Below are 19,719 nucleotides of genomic sequence, written 5' to 3' on the forward strand. Positions count from 1 at the left end.
ACCGCATACTAACTCCAGTTCAGGACTTCCACTTCAGACAGAAGCCTTTCTTCTGACTTGAAGAAAGAAACTTTCAAGAACAGCATAGTCTGTGCAAACTAACCCTAGGAATTAAAACACATAGCTGCAATTTCACTACCAGACATAAGACTTCACAGAACCTGAATCATTGGGCTCTCCATCTGATACCCTGAATATCTGTCGTTCACAAGGGCCAGAGTAGACCCTGGTTGTTGTCTTGAGCATTCGTCAGGAAGAGGTGTTCTTGCTGCTTGTCTTGAAGGTGTGACAGGCATGCAAAGACAGTACAATTGCTTGAGTTGAAGTGAAACAGTATGTGCCAGGTGCCTACTTATGCATCTTGATCTTAATGGTGGGGTTTTCTAATCATGGTTTCTGGAATGGTGATGCTTTAAATAATCTTTACATTTGTTTGAGAGCCACTGCAGAAACACAAATTAGAAAGTGGAAAATGCAGTCAAAATCTGGTATCAAAAGTGTTTACATTCTTTGCCAAGTGTAAATTCACCAAGGATAAAGTAAGATTTGCATCTTTGTTCTGAAAAATACTTCTATAAGCTGTTTATAAAATTCACTGTACTATCCATTATCTTTTTCCCAGTTAAAAAGGAAAATATCCCATATCCAAAAAAGGGCAAAATTCCATGGAAACCACTCTCAGAATGGTACCAGGTTACTTGAACGCCATTGTCCTCTAAGCGCTTCTTGTATAACAGCCCATCATCCCTGAGCACATCAAACTCACACGTCAAGATGTAGCTTTCCGGGAGCTGGCGAATAATGGAATCTTCAGCTAAGAGTGGGGAAAATGTTATTGCTAAAATTTCTTTGATTGCTTCATGGACTTCAGGTTTATATGAGGTGGGTTTCTGAGGTACGTAGTCTCTCAACTTGAATTTGTCAGGAATAATGTCAGCACTTACCCATTTCTTATACTTCTGTTTCATACTCTCGGGAACATGGCGGTTTTGGAGAACATCTTCCAAAACTGATGTTTCTTTATTAAGATAGCGAAAGCAGAAGTAGACAACTGACTTCCGAAACAACAGGGGCACTGAAGCATTCTGCTGGTAGGAAGGCAAGTGAAAATCCAGGCCCTGCAGTCCTGGATAAAGTAAAACCTGAGCACGTACTTTTGGGAGATCTCTTTTATTCAGCAATATTTGGCAAATAACTGTAGCAAAATTGGCTCCACAGCTGTCACCACTAAGGATGATGAGAGCAGGATCCACATGATACTCTTCTAAATTCCTCATAAAATACAAGGTGGCATTGAGACAATCAAAATACTGCCCTGGGTATGGGTGTTCAGGAGCCAAACGATAACTGGAATGTCAAGGATACCATGGTTATTGTCACAGCGAGTATAAAAATGCAATTTAGTTTTCATTTTAACCAGTGCAGACTGGAAAGACAAACTAAGGGTATTACAGCTATTTTAAAATATTGGTCCTATAAGCGCATTTCTCAATGGAATAAAAGGCTAAAGTGAAGAATTAGGGAGTACAGTTTGCAGTAGTAGATGTTTTCAGTATAGGTTTCAGATAGGTTTCGGCTGTACACTGTGTTACCATAAATACTTTGATGTAAAAGTAGCACTTACCCCACAGACACAACCACTGAGTTGCATTTTTTGGCCATATAGCAGCATATTCTTTCATAGGCTCCTAAAGAGAAAATCAGAAATTATACGTTAAAAATCAAATATCCTTTTGAAATGGAAATTTAGACCCTTGAACATAAGCTTTGTGGAAGGCACTGCAACGTGAGACCCATGAGTAATTTCTGCTGTGGTCTTTACCTGTTAATGTATTTTCTGGTTATTGATTGGTGGCTGTTAGGGCATAATATAAGCAACATAAGAATGGTCGTACTAGGACAAACAGATGTCTGTCTAGGATGGTATCACATCTCAGATGTTCTTCTCTAAGGAGAAGCATAACCTGAGGGCAAGCATCTATAAGTAATAAGCATACAAGAAGCTGAGGCTCAGGGCACTCCTCTGAGACAGACACTGTGTCTTCATATTAAATGCCCTTGGTTAATGTTTCTTCCCTGAATTACTCACACCACTTCCTGAAGCCATGATTTTAACATTAACAATTTCGTGCAGTGAAGAATTCCATAGCTTGCTTACAAAGGTGTAAAAAACTGTTTCTATTTGCTCGCTTTGTGCCTCAATTTCACTACTTCCATTTGATGACATTCACTTCCGTGCTGTATGAAGTGGTGATAATTATTCCCTGTTTAACTTCTTTTCCATCTCATGGTTTGTAGACATTTAGTGCATCTGTATTTGTCTGAGCCTGAAGGATCATAGTCTACTCATTTTCTGTACAGCAGCACTTTTCTCCTTTGATACTGTATCTTATTTGAGGTACGGGAACCAGAACTATAAGCAGTATTCTGTATTTACATGCACAGTGGATTTATTACAGTGGTATAAAGAAGTTCCCAGTTTTGTCCTTTCCTAATAATAATTCCTTGCATTTTATTTGCTTTCTGACTGCTGCTGGGCACTAATTCAACATTTTCAGGCAATTTTCTACCATAATCCCAAGATCATCTTCCTGCAAGGGGAAGTCTGCTTAGAGCCCATTGGTTTATTTATAAAGGTAGGATGCTGTGGTCATGTCTGACTTCTCTACACACCATTTCACCTGTCATTTTATTGTCTAATCCTTCGCTATCATAAAGACACTGCAGGTTTTCAGCCATCCACTTACTAGCCCAGAGGACTTCGTATCAGCTTTCAGCATCTTTTTTTTTTCTGACTAAATTGATTAGCACTGACCTCAGCACAGATCTCCTTATGGGAATCTCCCAGGAATATCCCAGAACTCATCTTTTTTCTCTCTTTTAATCAGTTTTTATCTAAATATGTCATGGGTGTATAGCCTCTTTAAGAGGCTCTTTTGGAAATCAAAGTAGGTTTTATCAACTCAGTCTCCTTTATTGCTGTATTTGCTGATTCATTTAAAAAAGCTTAAATTGATTTGTGAAGCATGACTTCCATTTGTATGGATTTTAAGGAGTAAGTCATATTTACCTGTCCACTGATTTTGTTCTTCATTGTAGCTTTTGCTAATTTTCTAGTTGCAGACTTCATGTTTACTAGGATATAGATTCCACAAGTCCTTTAAAAAGCTTGACATAGAATCACAGAATTCCAGAATAGTCTGGGTTGGAAGGGACCTTAAAGCTCATCCAGTCCCAACCCCCTGCCACAGGCAGGGACCCCTTCCACTAGAGCAGCTTGCTCCAAGCCCCTGTGTCCAACCTGGCCCTGAACACTGCCAGGGATGGGGCAGCCATCTCTGGGCAGCCTTCTCTGGGCACCCTGTGCCAGCAGCTCAGCACCCTCACAGGGAAGAAGACCTGATGTTAGTTGCTGTCCTGTCACCAAGTACCAGTGTGAATTCAAGTGAAAGGTCACATTCTATAATCAGTGTATCAGTGTGGGTATTATCTTAATGGCATGTGAACAACAACAATTATGCCACCACACTATGGCAACTACAGCTATGGTGTAGGTTTTTTTCTGCCACTGAAAGGAATTCACCTTTCACTTAGATCACAGCGGCTTATCTTAAGTCCTCACCGCCACCCAAAGTAGCTCTAGAACTAGAAGTGTTACAGGTAGTGCCAGCCTAACACTCCACCCAGACTAACATGCTCTGCAGTAAAACAAGGGTAGCTTATTTCTACACAGTGCAGAATGGAACCTCAGTTCCTGGAATTTACATTATTATTTCTGCATGATGTTAAGCAAAACTTGGTAGACTCTCAAACTCATTTGCAGATAACTGGAGTCTGCCTGGGGTGTAGTGGAGACTTACCATGTGAAACAGTAAAGGATTCAAACCCCACAAACTTCCCTGTCTGACCCCTGGAATGAAGTCTGCATTTCCATGTTAGGTACTGGCTTCCAGACAAAGCACACACTAACTTGGCTGCTCAGGAGGAGATCCAGAATAGATAGGAGGAGGCTGAGAGTAGCAACTGAGACAATCAAAGTTGTCTTCCTGTCTGAAAAAGAACTAAAGTATTCTGTGCAGTGTTGCCACAAGGATCGGTCTTCCCCAGATTGGTTCTATTTTTGATGCCTATTTATTATTTACATTTTCCTTGATTTTGATTCCTCGTTTGCTGAATGGGAATATATTTACACATTATTTTTTAATGTATTCTTTAAATTCTTTCTTGGGCAATATTATACCTTTTAGACTTTCCTTTGATGCATAGACTGCAAGTTGAGAAACAGTTTCATAGTGTTTCTATACAAAAGATGAGTGGTGAGCACAGAAGTATTTAAATTCCACACTTTGAGGCCCTATCCAGACTTACAGAAAATGCTTTAGTCCAGTTGAGATCAAAACCTAAAAGTTTGTCCTTGGGAAGTAACCAAAGCATTACTCCAGAGAATTAAGCCAGAATGTGTTTTTTTAGCAACAGTATTGCCATTTTCATGATGTAATAATTCCTGAAAGTAAATCTAGGTTCATTTGTGTGTCAGCCTAAAAGGATTTTAAGTTGCATTTCTGGCAAAGATGGAGAACAGAGGAGCGGGGAAGAGACCTGATTGAAACCCTTACTCCAGGACTGCTGCTGTATTTTCAGCTAGGCATTAGTTAAGTTACAAGAACATCCTGTAAGCTCAGCTTCCCACTCAGTGACCTATGAGTTTTGTTTCAATGGTCTCTTTTTCTCTGTGCCAGCAAACTGAATCTTTCTCAGAGTAAGCAGGAAGAGCAGTGGAGTCCCTCTGCTGTTAGCTGACAGCTGACCCAGGAGGTTCTGGAACACAGTTCTGGATTTAGAAGCCTTAGATCTGCTTTCATCAACTTAGCCTGTAGCCCAAAGGAAGTAGAAATGCACTAGGCTATTAATTCTACAAGGCAGTTAGTAGTGAGATTGCAAAGGCTATTGTCAGTAGGAAGAGCAGGTGAGATATTGACAGCGTCTGAAGGTAAAAAATATAAAGGTTTGGATTTGATTTTAAAAATAAAACTTGCTCTTTTCTTACTAATGCTTCCAAATGTGCCAGCACCTCCATGAAAATACAGTATTCCTCTTCTTTTGCCAGGAGGTGGCCATTTGGGCTGATAAATCCTCAGTGGTACCTCATCTACTTTGAGGTCTTTGATAAGAAGTGTTGAATCTCTCCGTGGTGGTATTCCATCGAGCACAATTCGCATTAAGCTTAAGTCACTGCAGATTCCCAGCTTCTGCAAAATCTTTCCCTGTTGAAAAGAAAGAACTTGGAAGAAGAGGAGCAATGTTGGCTTGCTTCTGATAGACAGCATCATTATATGTACATGCGGTTCACTAGGTACAGTATACATATAGCTGGGGGGGGTTTAGTTTTCATGTGAAATGGTTTTCCAATGTAAAGTGGCTGCAGTTTGACAGATGCATTGAAAAATCTAAGTAAGCTTTTTAGTCATATCAGTTTTATGAGATAATATAATGTGTTTCATACAACTACGCTTACAGGTTTCAGGGGGGTGAATTGCTTCTTCTTTTCTCTCTTAAGCCATTATCTTCCAGCTCCAAACTATCCTATCAAAATAAAAGCAAAATCCTCAGTTTTAAGAAAGTTCACTTACCAAGACCATGGTTGTAATCATCACTGAATGATAAAACCGCAGCTTTAGAGGTTGGTCAATTCCGAGTGGCAGTTCTGAGCTGAAAAGATCATAAAATACCCCCCAGAAAAACAATGCTGGTAATACAACAGGAGAGATGAAAACCATCCCTATTGTTGCTAAAGTCACATAAACAGATGCCATTTCACTTCAGTAGATGTGGATGCTAAGAAAGCCCTGTGCTGCCTTAAGCCTTGTTTTCAAGTGGTTCTGACATGTCTTCACAGGAGACTAAGCACTCACTTCATAAGCAGAAATGAAAAGTTTATTAATGTTGCAACATCCTATTTTTCTCCACCCTTCTTTTGCTAATGATACTACTGGCAACAAGTCGTTATACTTAAAAAAAGGGCAGGGGGACAGTTTACCCTTTACAAAAGGTGGAGTTCTGAGTATATGGAATTGACTTGTACCGTGAGCTCTTCACTAGCAATGAGAAATGATTATTCAGAGGAGCCCTTATTTAAAGATGGTCTATGTTTGTTTTGTTGTGGATTCATTATGGATGGACATTCCTGTTGTAGTGTTGAACTGTAGTGATGTGGGGCTACTTGCATTTGTCATCAAGGTGTGTACTTCTCTGGGAAGAAAAATACTCATTAACAATCATATTTTTTTAATAAACTTTGGTTTATACTGTACATTAAGACTTGCATTGTTTGTCACTGGTTTTACTTGTACTCCTACTCCAGTGTGAAGAGTGATACCTGTGCATAAAACGTCTTGTGCAGCTAACATAATGTAGCACATACATCACAGGTTATACACTGAGCACAGGTACTCATTTAAACCAAAATTGAAGCATGAATGTGTGTCTTAATGCACAGTAAGATCTCTTCAGATACAGAGTGGTGTATTTGGAGACTCTGTTTCTGGTAAAAGCTTCTCACCAATTAAACTCAGAATTTGATATTGATTGCAATTCTTTGTAGCTCTATGTAGAGGCATGATGAATACATGTGTATCAGTGACGGCTAATTGAAGTTGATGGCAGTTTGTGGTGAAATAATTTTTATGGCTTATGTTCTTTTCACTGAATTTCATTTTCCACACAATGTTAAAGTTACAGCTCCCAAGACTTTTTCCTGACCTGTCTTTTAAAGTGGAAATCAAGTCTGAAAACTGCTTTAGTCCTTAGCTTCATTGGCAAGTATTTAAAACAAAGCAATCCTGACAGCTGATTTGCACAATTTTAGCTTGTGGAGATAACAATGTGTGGGATAAAGCAACGTAAATTTACACCAAAGTTTGTGAAACGGGCAAATCATCAGTTGTTCACAGTAAGGGCTTTTTCCTTGCTGAGGTTGGCTGATTTGTGGCTGCTTTTCCCCTTCCATGGAGTACAAAGTGATCCTGTGTGTTACAAACATCAGACTGCAGAGTGTTGAAGCCAAACCCTGATATGCCTGGTCAGTGCTAATTTTGGCCTCAGCTTATCAGCATCTAACCATAGGGCTCTTCCTGCGGCACAGCAGGGTCATCTGCTGATGTTTTTAGTTAGGAATTCTGTAAGTAATCTCTGTGTAGTGTAATGATAGAACATAGCCCATGGGGTTTTGATTGATTATTTGGGTTTCCAAACAGCAGAACAACACAGTTCTTACTAAAAGCTTATTTCTGGTGTCTGTGCCATCAGTCAAAATATCCTGAAATGAATTGCCACATGGGGCAGCTCTGAATATTGTATTTCAGCATTGAAAATGGTCTTTTATATTTGAATCCTTGGAGAAGGAAAATTCTGTGTTTCCAAAAGAATCTGTGATCAAGAGGAGTAAACTCACAGAGGCACTTCTTATTGCAGTGGCAGTAAATGACACTCTTAAGAACAACCAACAACATGAATAACCTGATGTTTGGAATAGAGCAGTTCAGATTATGAAAGCCTCATGCCATGGAGGACATGTGTATCTGCTGGAGCTGGATAAACTGTTGCTGACACTGTACTGGCAGGAGTCTTTTCTTCACAGTATTCGGTGAGTCAATAATTAAACACCATTAATCAAAACCAAAACACCTGAGAGATGCCACCTCTGTTTTGAAACTGTGATGGATCCGATAGAGTGTAAGGAGTAGTTCTTGACTGCCTCTTTTATTTTAAATATAGATTGAAAAGTGGACAGTTTGTGGGGGGTGTTTATTTGCTTTTTGATGTCATGCTCCTGCAGTTGCCTTCAGGAAGTATCTGTTGTACAGTTGTGCCAATTTGAACAAAAATCTTTCTGTTGTGCATTATAGCCCTTCTGTTGTCAAAGCAATGTTGGTTAAGTAATGTTTCAGAATAATTTCTTCATGTTTTAGTTTTAATCTCTTAATATCCTAATATTTTACTCTTAGACCATACTCTGAGTATGCCTAATCAGAGCATATTCTGTCTTCTAAATCAGCTCCTCGGTCCTTCTTCACTGTCCAGTTTCCATGTTTTTCCATAAGCAAGCAAATCTCGTGGTCTTAGAGCTGCTCAGTCCTTCTGGGATGCTCATGCACAACTGTTTTATGATTCTCAGTGCCTTGTGTTCCAAAATGCTCCTGTGACTCCTATACTCCTGTGGCTGCATGTCACTTTTGTAGTAATGCTTATTCTGAGATGCTTCAAATCTTTCCAGCCTGGTCAGGCTGTTCCTGCTGATAGAGGGGTAGAGATATCTATGATCATTGTCAGACTGGCACATTTCTAACAGTCAGTGGGGCTTTTGGTGGGCTTTTTTAATTGTTTTTAACATGTTAAATTGTTGGAAAAAAATGTTTTACCTCCCTTCAGTCCATTCCATAAAGTGAGTACCTCATGACTTTGCAAACAGAAAGGCTTCTCTTTCTGGCAGTAGATAGATATCCATCCCATATACAAAGCTACTAGGTGTTTGCTGATGTGTTTTGCTACATCCATTCTTCTTTCAGCAAGCTCGTTGCAAAACCCCAGCTTCCACAGAGTCTTTGCTTGTCAATAGGTAAGAACAGCCTTGAATTAGCTGAGAAATAAACTGGAGAAAATGAACACAGCTTGGCATTTGGCATTGTAAGGTGCCCTATGGATTTACATATGGTTCTTTATTCTTATCAAGCAGGCAGCTCATAGCTCACAAAACTGATACTTTATTCATTGAATTTAGTATTGCTGGAAACTGATTTATTTAATGTATCAGTTGGTGAGTCCAGAATGAGAATAATCGAGTCAGTTCTTCCCATTTTCTCATCAGCGAGCCTCTCTTTATGCAAGATGTTAGTCACCTCTGAAATCCATTCTTAATTTTTCAGCCTATTTGTAATGGTTATAGTAATGATGGGAAGGCAAAGTATTATAACAGTAACATGTTCAAAGAAATATTTGCTGTTTTTTCCCAGGCTTAGCCTGTTGGGTTTTAAAGGCTTATGTAGCTGTGGCATCAGACCTCTTTGCACACTGAGAATGTAAAACTCATCAAGGTCACATAAACTGTTTATCAGCAGAAGTGGGCAGGTTTCAAACCAAACATTAATCAAGACAAAAGTGTCAGGGCAGTTGGAGCTAATGACTTACCTGAATGTCATGTGCTATTAGGTAATTTTGTAGCACAATTAGACTCCATAGTGCAACTTAACTAACTTGGTTTTACCAAGTGGAGCATGTAAGAAAGTCACTGTCCTCCAGTTCACATTTCCTTTCTTGTATTAATGTAAACAAATGACTGAAACCATCTCAGACCTCTTCATACCTGTAAGCTTTGATCTCCTGATCTGTGAAATGGATTTAGTATGCCCTTTACAGTGACAGTTACAGCTTAGTATGTGCTCTATGATACTGGTTTTTAAAGGTGCTAGGTATTTGCTTAATCTATTTCCTTCTTCATTTAGCCTGCCTCCTACCTACCTTTCGGTTTCCTCCCTATTAGTTATCTCCATCTCCCCACCCAAATTAGTAGCTACTCCCTATGCATTTTGCTCTTACTCATGACTAAAAGCTGTCTTCCATTTAGTCTGCCATGAATCGTTATTTTAACCTTTCCTTTCTAAGTTATTTTTTGAAGTGTATGTCTTTCAAATGACTCTTAGGTTAAACATCTGGATGTGTCTTGGTAGCTGTGCAGTTCTGTTCCTAAGAATGGGTAAACTCTGCTCCACACAAATGGACTCCAGATAAACTGCTCTGGAACATCCACCTGGGATTTCATGACAGGTCACCACACCAAAGTATATTCTTATTGTGATAAGTAGTTTGAATATGAATATAAAAACTACAACTGACCTTCGTTTGCTGTGGCCAGATTTGTCTGAGACTCCTTACACCAAATATATAGGTTAGCAGTTTCTTCACGATCATGAGAGTGTCAGCAAACACAGTGAATCACTGAGGAAATTGGCAATCAGAGAAAGAAGATTGACAGGATTAAAAGCAGCCATAGTTTGCAGGATTATGTCTGTTTATTTCAGGAGTGGTATAGACAATGGGCATCATAGGCAGAGAATAATGTTAAATGCTTTTAAATAAATAAGATTATTTATAAATAATATAGTTACTAAATTTGAAATGTTTTCTGATTGCCTGCTTATTTTTAAAAATAAAAATATGCAACTTGCTGTTGTATACTGACTTTTAACTAGAGTGGTACAAAGAAGTGATGTAAAGATAGCAAAGCAAAAGATAACTGAAGTTGTAGATTTATGTAATAGACAATGGTAACATGACTGATATAGAACAGGTATCTAACTTTAAAATTATTGTGTGTTCTATTATTAAACATACAGCTTTAGTCTATGAAGGCATAACAACAGGTTCAGTAAAAATATTTAGTATGTAAAAATATTTAATATGTAAAAATATTTGATATATAAAAATATTTACTGGTCTAAACCAGAGATCGACCTGCTGTAATGTATTTTGGGCACTCAGATTCCGTGCCATAAACAAAGAGAAGTTTGCCAGGTTATTCTGCTGGCATTAAAAACTCAACTGTGCACTGACATCTGGTGATGGGGGTGGTGCACAGCAATTTGCTTTCCCTTAATTTCACATCTACAACACATAGCTGCTCAAATAGTGTCAAGACCTCCCAGCTGTACTGCACTTTCCAGCATTTCACTAGGGTTTGGATCTTGACAGTGTTCTGATCTGCTCCTGAATCCTACTATTTGAGTCACACTGCCTTTGTGCCAAAGCATACAGACCAGCTAAAGAAATGGCTCGTGTCCACATTATTTGGGGTTAATAATAGTACCAGCTTTTATTAACCAGCTTTGTCCATACCCTGTTACTGCCTGGGTGGTCTAGGATGGTCTGTCTCTTTACTCAGGATGCAAACTCTAGAGTAAATGATTGCCTCAGCCATATTCACCTTCCCTTTTGGAAAGAAGCAGCTGTTTCTGTCAAGATGGGAAGTAACTGCCTGTTGTGGTATAAGCCCAGCCGGTAACTCAAGCATGCAGCCACTTGCTCACTCCCCCCCTTCTCCCTCCCCCTGCTCCCAGAGAGATGAGGAGGAGAATTGAAAGAATGTAACTCCTGTGGGTTGAGATAAGAGCAGTCCGGTAACTAAGGTATAACCACTACTGCTACCACCAATGATAATGATAAGGGAAATAACAAGGGAAGAGAATACAACTGCTCACCACCTGCCAATCGATACTCAGTGATCTAGCCCTTCCACGTAACTGCCCCCAGTTTATATACTGGGCATGACGTGCTGTGGTATGGAATACCTCTTTGGTTAGTTTGGGTCAGGTGTCCTGTTTCTGCTTCCTCCTGACTTCCCCTCCTCCCTGGCAGAGCATGAGGCTCACAAAGTCCTTGGTCAGAGTAAACATTTGAGCAGCAACAAAAACCATCGGTGTTACCAGCGCTGCTCCCAGGCTGAAAGTCAAACCCACAGCACTGCACCAGCTACTAAGAAGGAGAAAAATGACTGCTACTGCTGAACCCAGGACACTGCCCCATTTAAGGAAGCATACTTGTTAGGATTGTATTTTCCTAAGTTCTTCATAGGCAAAGACTCCTTGATAACGTTTAAAAGAAAAAGATGTGTAGTAGCTTCAGCATGTCTTTTTGGGGGGTTTAATACCCATGAGAGATTTATCAGTTTTAAGCCTTCTTCTTAGTCTGACTACATATGTATTTTAGTGTTAGGAATGTAACGTTGTATTGCTTTATGGACAAACTGCCCCTGATGTCAATGGAGTGAGTAAATCTCAGCATTCATGGCATAGGTGGCCCATATGAAAATCAGGTAGCATTCAAAAATCAATGTTAACTGGTTATGTTTGCCTAGAAATGAGGAAAATACTGTAGAAGACTTCTGGGGGGCTTTTTGCTTATTCAGGTTGTATTCATACAGAAAAGCCACATGGAAGAGCCCTGTAAAACTTCTTTTTCCTGCCTATACTGAATAAGTGTAACTAACTAAATGTCACTGATACTATTCTAGCAGGCTTTATTTTCTCATACACTGAATGTAACTAAGACAGCCATACCAAGCATTGCAGAGCATCCTTCGTTTGTAGGGTGTCTTCTTCTGTCTGAACACTTACCTTACATGATTGTCTGCAGCATGCTTTGCTTTTGATTATAGCTTAAATAAGCCAGTGGTGGGCAGAAAGCACATACAATAATATCAGTAAAAAGATTCTTATTTCTAAATGCCAGAGCTAGAAATTTCTCTGACAAGATCAAAACTAATTCATAGTGTTCCAGGTATTAATTTAAGCAAAGATAGATAGTTAGAAGTTTTGACTGTAAGATTGCTTCCTTGCCCTGCTCCCATTTCTGTATGGAAATGCATCTTGCCTCCAAGTATAACTCACTGAAGAATTTAAGGCATTAGTGTCTAATGACATCAATCATTATAATGCAGGTTAAAAGATTACAGTAAAACAGAGGAAACAGTTAACACTGTCAGATGTTCGCCTCAGAAAAAATGTGTCATCAAAACAGTTACTGATATTTCTTGGCAAGACTTGCTTTCATTTCCAAGACAAAAGCCTCAGACATTTATTATGCCATTTTATTTGTATTTTTTTACTTAATATTTCTCTCATCTTGTAAAAAGTTTAAGATCAATGTGAACTTTTCTTTTTTGTGTGTTGTTTGTGGGGGGTTCTTTCTCCTTAATTCTCCTTTCTCTGCCTGAATTTAGCTATAACAGTTCTTTTTCTCCTTAGTATCTGGTGCAGTGCAGTGTTTTCAACTTTAGTATGAGAGCAGCACTGGTAAACTATAGAAACTGGGGGGAGTTACGTGGAAGGTCCAGATCGCTGCTCAGAATGGGCTGAGTATTGATCAGCAGGTGCTGAGCAATTGTATTGTACATCACTTGTGTTTATTGTTTTCTTTTCCTTTTCCCTTTTTAGTTTTATATTCTCTTCCCTTGTTATTTCCCTTATCATTATTATTACTGGTGGTAGCAGTAGTGGTTTTATGTTATACCTTAGTTACTGGGGTGCTCTTATCTCAACCCGTCAGAGTTACATTTTTTCAGTTCTCCTCCCCAACCCTCCAGGAATAGGGGAGAAGAAAGCGGGGGAGTGAGCGAGTGGCTGTGTGGTTCTGAGCTACTGGCTGGGCTTAAATCACAACAGCACTTTATAAGAAAGTGCTTCCTGCTTCAGACAGTGCAGGCCTCCAGTTAATACAAACTCTTTATAAACTGATATTACTGTGCATTCCCATCTATATATAAAAGGTGTATGCATAATTCTTCTAATGGATGTTGTGTTCCTTAAACAATACTTTTCATCACATCAGTAGTTTCAGGCCAGTTCCCTTTTCTGACCTCTTTCCCTCCACTTCTTTCTGTTATGTCTATGCTCAAATCTGTTGTGCTGCATTCAGTTCTGTAAGCTTGCCTCAAATTCAGCTTTCATCAGCTTTCACCTGTAAATCATTGACCATGTTCATTACGCACTTAACCTCTAGATTCATGCCCTGTTACCTGCCCCAAGTTCTCCTTAAATCACAGTTCATGCTTTAATATTACCATAATTTTGTTGAGGCAAACTGCATTGCAAAACACTTGCCGTGGGGTTTTACAGGTACAGGAGAAAACTCTGAAGAGGAAGGAAAGGTAAGTTCATCTGATTTTGTTTCTCATAAGAGAAAATGAAGCAAAATCCATCAACAAATCAATTTATTGGGTAAAAAGAGGACAGATGCAATGCAGAAATTCATAATGATGATTTAAGAAAAGGAAAATTGAGGATGTTTTTTAAAAGTCTTTGCAAGCAATAAAAGATTCAATCTTTTGAACCAGGAAAGTAAAACAAGAAATGAATTTTACATCAATCTTAGAAAATGTACTATATTTTCCAGGCCTTTATTTCCAGATTGAAATGCCAAAAATGCACCAGAAAGAGCTAATAATACTGTGCCATGGAATCCCTCTTGCAAATGGCACCAGGTCACTTTTATACCATGATCCTCTAATCGTTTCTTGTAGAGCAGTCCATCATCTCTAAGCACATCATATTCACAGGTCAAAATGAAAGCCTCAGGAAGCTGAGCAATAACACTGTCTTCAGCTAGCAGTGGTGAAAAAACAGTGTCAAAAATAGGTTTGACTAGTGCATAGATTTCCTCTGAGAATGAATATGTTGTACTCGGCGTGTAGCCTCTTCTTTTAAACTCAGGAGGGATGATGTCAGAACTCACCCATTTCCGATACTTCAGTAGCAGATCTTCTGGAACATGATTGCCTTTAAATGCTTTAAATGCTGGTTTTGTGGCAGACAATTTTATATTAAGGTACTTCAAGCCAAGAGAAAGGGTTCGTTCCTTTAACAAAATGGGCACCCCCTCATTCTGCTGATAAGAAGGCAAATCAAAGTCCAAACCCTGGAGAAAGGGATATATTAGGATTTGCGCTCTCAGCTTTGGGAGATCTTGTCTGTTCACCAGTGCTTGGGCCACAGCAGCAGTGATTGTACCTCCACTGCTATCTCCACAGATAACAATGCGAGAAGGGTCTACTCCGTAGTCTTGTGCAGTCCTCATGAAGTGGATGGTGGCAGCAAGGCAATCCTCAAATTGTGTTGGATATGGATGCTCAGGAGCTAAGCGATACCTAAACAGGGGTGAGAGTGTTCAAACATGGTCATATCTAGTGAATGTCCCTTAGTCATCTCTTCATTCACATATTTCTTTCTGAAGATAGGAAGTACTCTGAGATAATAATTACAGCAATGGAATTTATGATAATTATTGCTTTTAATGGATTATTTACTACTATTGTTAATGTTTGGGGGATTAGTCCGCTATTCTATCTTTACAGAATACATCTTCACTTATGTTTTAGCTGACTCTAGGCACGTGCTGAGTCATTGTAGGATTAGGTGGCAAGGCACCTGATCTGATGTATGCATGAATCAGTTATCAGCAATTCCACTTAGAAATTCAAGTGAACATTTCCCAACAAATTGTTAGGGAATATGAGCACAGAACATTGATAATGAAAATCCAAAAGGTTTTCAGTGGTTTTCTATAAACTGAATTCTTTCAAAACAGAATCAAAAAGAGTTGTTGATTCCTCAAGTATTTTAGGATGTAAATAATAATTGCTAGAATTTAATCCATTTCCAAAATGTCAACTCTTTTCCTGAACGCTTAGAAATCAGTTCTTTTAAAAATGCATTATAGCTCACCAGAAAAAGACTTTGAATGTTCATCTCAGGTTGATTGCAGGTTAAATGTGGATATCCATGTGGATATACCCCACCATTTCTTCAGAACGCCTACTAAGATGAGTATTTAGTACTCTGGGCAACTGTGCTTTTAGCAAAAGCAGTGACACTTGGAATACAGTGTTGGCTTTCAGCTGCAGTTTGCTCTAACTGTACATTACAGACTTACAAGCCTAGAAGGAGGCGTGAATGGCTGTCACATTGTATGTCTGGATTGACTGCACTTACCCAACAGACACCACCACCGAATTGCTTTGTCGGGCAAGATAGCGGCATGTTCTTTCATAGGCCTCTGTAAAACAAAGTATTTCAGTGGAATTGTAGCTTGCCTTAAAAATGAGTAGAATGCGAGTATTCTGAAATTCTTATCTGTATTCTTATTCTGATTCTCTTATTGTAGCATGGTCTGATCTGGACATGGTTCTGTAGGATCTTCTTGGAACTAAGAAACCTGGAATTTACACCAATGCATTGCTTCACTCTCCTCTTTGAGAAGTTAAGGAATAGAATGAATTCTGCCACTTCTAAAGTAGTATTGAAAGTGATAAGTTGTTTAAAAGCCCCAAACAAAACCAAAACCCCTTGCTAAATCCAGCACAAGGATTTTTCTTGTGCATGAGCCACTATCTAATCCCTTATGCCTTTCCATTTCAAATGCAAAAATATACTTTTCCTTGTTTTGCCATTAAGACAGACTGCAGTATACACACATACACACAAGCTTGCACACACATGTCAACATAAATCGGGTTCTTTAAAATAAAAAATAAAATTCTAATGAGATTTTCAACTTTTCTTCTGTGCAGGAATGAGAAGAAGGAAGAAAACAGGTATTACGAATGACCAGAGAAAAAATGTTTTAGGTACACTACCTGCATAAAGACAATTTAACTCTTAATTTACATACCTATTACATGAAAATAAAATTACTCTGCTGCCCTGAAATTAATTTTATTGTATGTAGTGCTTCACCTACTAACTCTTCTTGTCATCTAAGAAATACTGTATCAGATCAGAAACTACATCTATTTGTAGTTATAGCTTATATTTATATTACTTACTAATACTTCCAAACAGTCCAACTCCTCCATGAAAATATAGGATTCCTCTTCTTTGGCCAGTAGTTGATGATTTTGGCTGGTAAATTCTTACTTCAACCTTTTCAAACCTTAAGTCCCTGATAAAAAGTTGTTTATCGTCTCTTAATGGTGGTATTCCATCCATGACAGCCCTGAGGAAATCCACCTCTGAGGTGATACCTACTTTTTCCAAAACTTTTGCCTGTTAATAAAGGGAAAGAAACCACAAATCAGTGCACATTTCCTTCTTACCTAGAGATTGATCGTGAAACATTTACAATTATATGGTTAGTTCAGACTTTGTCTCCTGATGGTTCTTACAATGAAGTGGCCAGTTACGGAAACGATTTGGATAGATCTCAATTGTAACGTAATACCTAACAACATCGGAAGTTCAAAGAGCAGTAGGCTGGAGAAGAATGGATGATTTTATATTCTGGAGCTGCCTTGTGTCATGCTCCTCCAAAAGCAAGGCCTTTGAGCCTAAGGGTTGCCTCCACAGAAGTACAGTAACTTGGCTCATTAATCCCATCTCAGGTCTCTAGCAAAACTGTTAGCAGTGCTGTGGCAGAACATAGGGTTAGCTTTGGTGGTAATTTCTAGGTTATGTTAAAAGTGTTGGATGAGAGCATGGTGGTTTGCAAATGATTTACTTCTTCAGTGGTGAAATCCTGGCTTAGTTTTTATCAGCAGAAAAAATCCCCTGGCATTAGGGTCCTTTGTGCTTTTCACACAGGTACAAAAGCCTACCAGGTACAGCCCAGAACTCAACAGAATTGCACTGTGCCAGTCTGTCTGACTAAATGCTGGGTACAGGCAGCTTACAGAACTATTAACACAGTAGGTAGCATCATTTAATCAGCCTATTTCCTAGACAGGATCAGTCATAAGTCCCCTGGCTATTGTGTAGCTTCTTATAGGCTGAAATTAAATAAAAAAATAAAGGATGAGTTAATAGATTTTTCAGTGAAGAAGTTCTATTAACCTTTAGATGCAGCTGGTTTTATTGAAGCAGATCCTTACAGGTGAATGCAGTCATTTCTTCATAAAATCTGTTCTTGAGCACAAGTACTTCAAACTGGTTTGTCTCCAGTGACTTCACATGCATCTTTTGTCCCAGCTGAAGACTGGACATGCTGGTAAACTTTAATGTTCCTGCAGTTTTGACATCATGGGTTGTCATACCTTGAAAAGGTTTGGCTATTTAGGCACAAGTAACTGCCCTAACAGCAATACTAAGAGTTGCCTCATGACTCAGACTTTACTTGCATTTAAACTTTCGTAGAACCATACGTAAGAGACAGTCCAGGCCAGGCTGGATGTGGTTCAAGGCAACCAGGTCTAGTTGAAGATGTTCCTGCTCATTGCAGGGGGTTGGATTAGATGAACTTTAAGGTCTCTTCCAACCCAAACTGTTCTATGATTCAATGATTCTGTTATTCTATAAATATTCTTATCTTTGTGCTCCTTTGCGGTAATGTGGTACAGTGCTGGCCTCTCTCTGGCCAGCAGAAAGCATACTGAATTATAAGATCAGCAGTTTAAAACTACATTAATCACCAGTAAATTTTTAAATCCTGCAGTTTAGCTTTTTACAAATTAATTATACAAAGATAAAACTTTGATGGATAAAGAGTCTTCATACAGTGTTTTGAAAATGTGGAAGTACGCTTTGTACAGTAGAGGTAAGAAAATGTAATTTGACTTCTGTTACTACCCTGTTTTGTTGCACTGCTTTAGTGTAGTGTCAGTGTTGAGGCCTCGGTGGGGCACCTCTCAAGAGACACACTGAGTCACATTCTCAGGAGTTTACCGGCTTGCTTCAAACAAAGCTTAACAAGCAGTGTAGCATGGAAAGGGAGGGAAGAAACAGTGCTGGAGGGTGGGGCTGAAGCGAAACATAATGAACAAACCAAAGAAACTGAAGGGTTTTTCTCAGTTTAAAGAACCAAAGGAAAAGAAGCTTGATTTAAGTTTCACAGAAGAAATGTTATTAAAATGATAGTGGCAACACTTAATCCAGGAAAGGATAATTGGTGAAACAGTAAGACAAATAGAAATCTCATTTTAGTTTTGAAAAGAAAGAAGGTGAAAAACAAGAGAGGATCAAAAATGTGCCAAAAGCAATGACACAGAAAGACAGCTTTCATATGTGTAGTGTCTCATAAAAGAGAGTCATGTAGACATATTGAAAGGCAAAAGACAGTGTCTTTCAGATGGCTCACGAGTAGAGTGATACAGTTGTAGAAGAAAACTGAGATCACAGACATCATTTAGTTGCTCATTCTCTAAATAAGCACTGTGTTACACGGTGCAGAAGTTCCACGTACGCAGTGCAGTAAGATGCTTAAGCCTTCCAGCACTGCATTGAGCACTGGGGCAACCAGATCAGAAAGCTAAAGCATACTTAAAAACTGGGAATTACAGAGTTTGCGGGATTTTATTTTCCATATTGCCTCTGGTGCTGTATAGCAAGCAGCAGGGTCTGTTATACCCAGCTGAGCTGAAGGTGTCTTCAGTGGTGCTCACAATTGCCAAATTAATCCAGTTGCATATTTGCAATACATTTAAACATTGGTTCAAAAAGAACCCCCCTTATTAATCCATTAACATTTTATCATAAATGAAATAAAAAACTCCAGCTTGAATCAAGTTTTACTTACGAGGCCAAACCCAAAGTTCACGGCATAATGAAAAATGTAAAGCTTTCGGCGCTGACTAAATCCATGAGGGATTTTTGCTTTGGGGTGTTCATAGTAGAATGCCATTGCCACGAAGAAAGTCAAAACAGCAAGAAAAATCACTAGAAGCAATCCCATCTCAGTGTACTGTGAGGAACCAAACTGAAAAACCAGCTGTGGCTTCCTCACCCCTCTGACTTTTGAAGGATTTCTGAAGGTTAAAGGCATGGGATTAGCAATTCTCTTCATATCTCATCATCCAGCTTTAAAAATGCCAATAGGAAGATGAAAACATGTGGCAATCAAAGCATACAATTAGACAGTAACAATTAGTCCTGGCAGAAGCTTGCATAAGAAGTTTTTCAGATTTGCAGTGAACATGTTTTGGGTCTGTGCCCATCACTATAGAACCAGTGCTTTGTGTATCATTTGTAGTGTCAGTTTTACGAGAAGACAAGAATTTGTTGAGTCTCTCCCAAGTTCTTGAATGCAGTCAGGTCTGTTATTATTCCCAAGTTCCCCTGCGTTCCTGTGGAACAGGATTTCCTAGCAATCATCTTCAGAGCTGCTCAGTTTCTTGATTTATTCTGCCTCCACTCCTTATTTCTGCAGACTTCTAGTGAAATCAAGGTTTCAGTGTCACAAACACAT

The 19,719-nt window shown here is 39.0% G+C and overlaps 3 protein-coding genes across 3 annotated transcripts in view; 1 reads left to right on the forward strand and 2 right to left on the reverse strand.

Moving 5' to 3' along the window:
- The window catches only part of LRRC38 (leucine rich repeat containing 38), an 87,816-nt gene that overhangs the window by 58,241 nt on the left and 9,856 nt on the right, over positions 1-19,719 (forward strand). The gene's annotated exons all lie outside the window — the stretch shown is intronic.
- Positions 138-5,912, reverse strand: LOC133282960 (arylacetamide deacetylase-like 4). Its single transcript, XM_061479349.1, has 4 exons — positions 5,631-5,912; positions 5,048-5,264; positions 1,625-1,688; positions 138-1,347 (listed from the first exon to the last, which is right to left on the reverse strand). Exons 1-4 carry the CDS (start codon positions 5,811-5,813, stop codon positions 573-575), a joined length of 1,239 nt encoding a protein of 412 aa, XP_061335333.1. The 5' UTR covers positions 5,814-5,912; the 3' UTR covers positions 138-572.
- LOC133282970 (arylacetamide deacetylase-like 4) lies at positions 13,747-19,291 on the reverse strand. The gene is made up of 4 exons (XM_061479359.1): positions 19,051-19,291; positions 16,370-16,589; positions 15,537-15,600; positions 13,747-14,692 (listed from the first exon to the last, which is right to left on the reverse strand). The coding sequence occupies exons 1-4, from the start codon at positions 19,204-19,206 to the stop codon at positions 13,906-13,908; spliced, it is 1,227 nt and encodes a 408-aa protein (XP_061335343.1). The 5' UTR covers positions 19,207-19,291; the 3' UTR covers positions 13,747-13,905.

This window comes from Pezoporus flaviventris, unplaced genomic scaffold, assembly GCF_033815535.1.
Source record: "Pezoporus flaviventris isolate CSIRO_AGI_PZ_B2104156 unplaced genomic scaffold, CSIRO_AGI_Pfla_v1 ptg000148l, whole genome shotgun sequence".
NCBI lineage: Eukaryota > Metazoa > Chordata > Aves > Psittaciformes > Psittacidae > Pezoporus > Pezoporus flaviventris.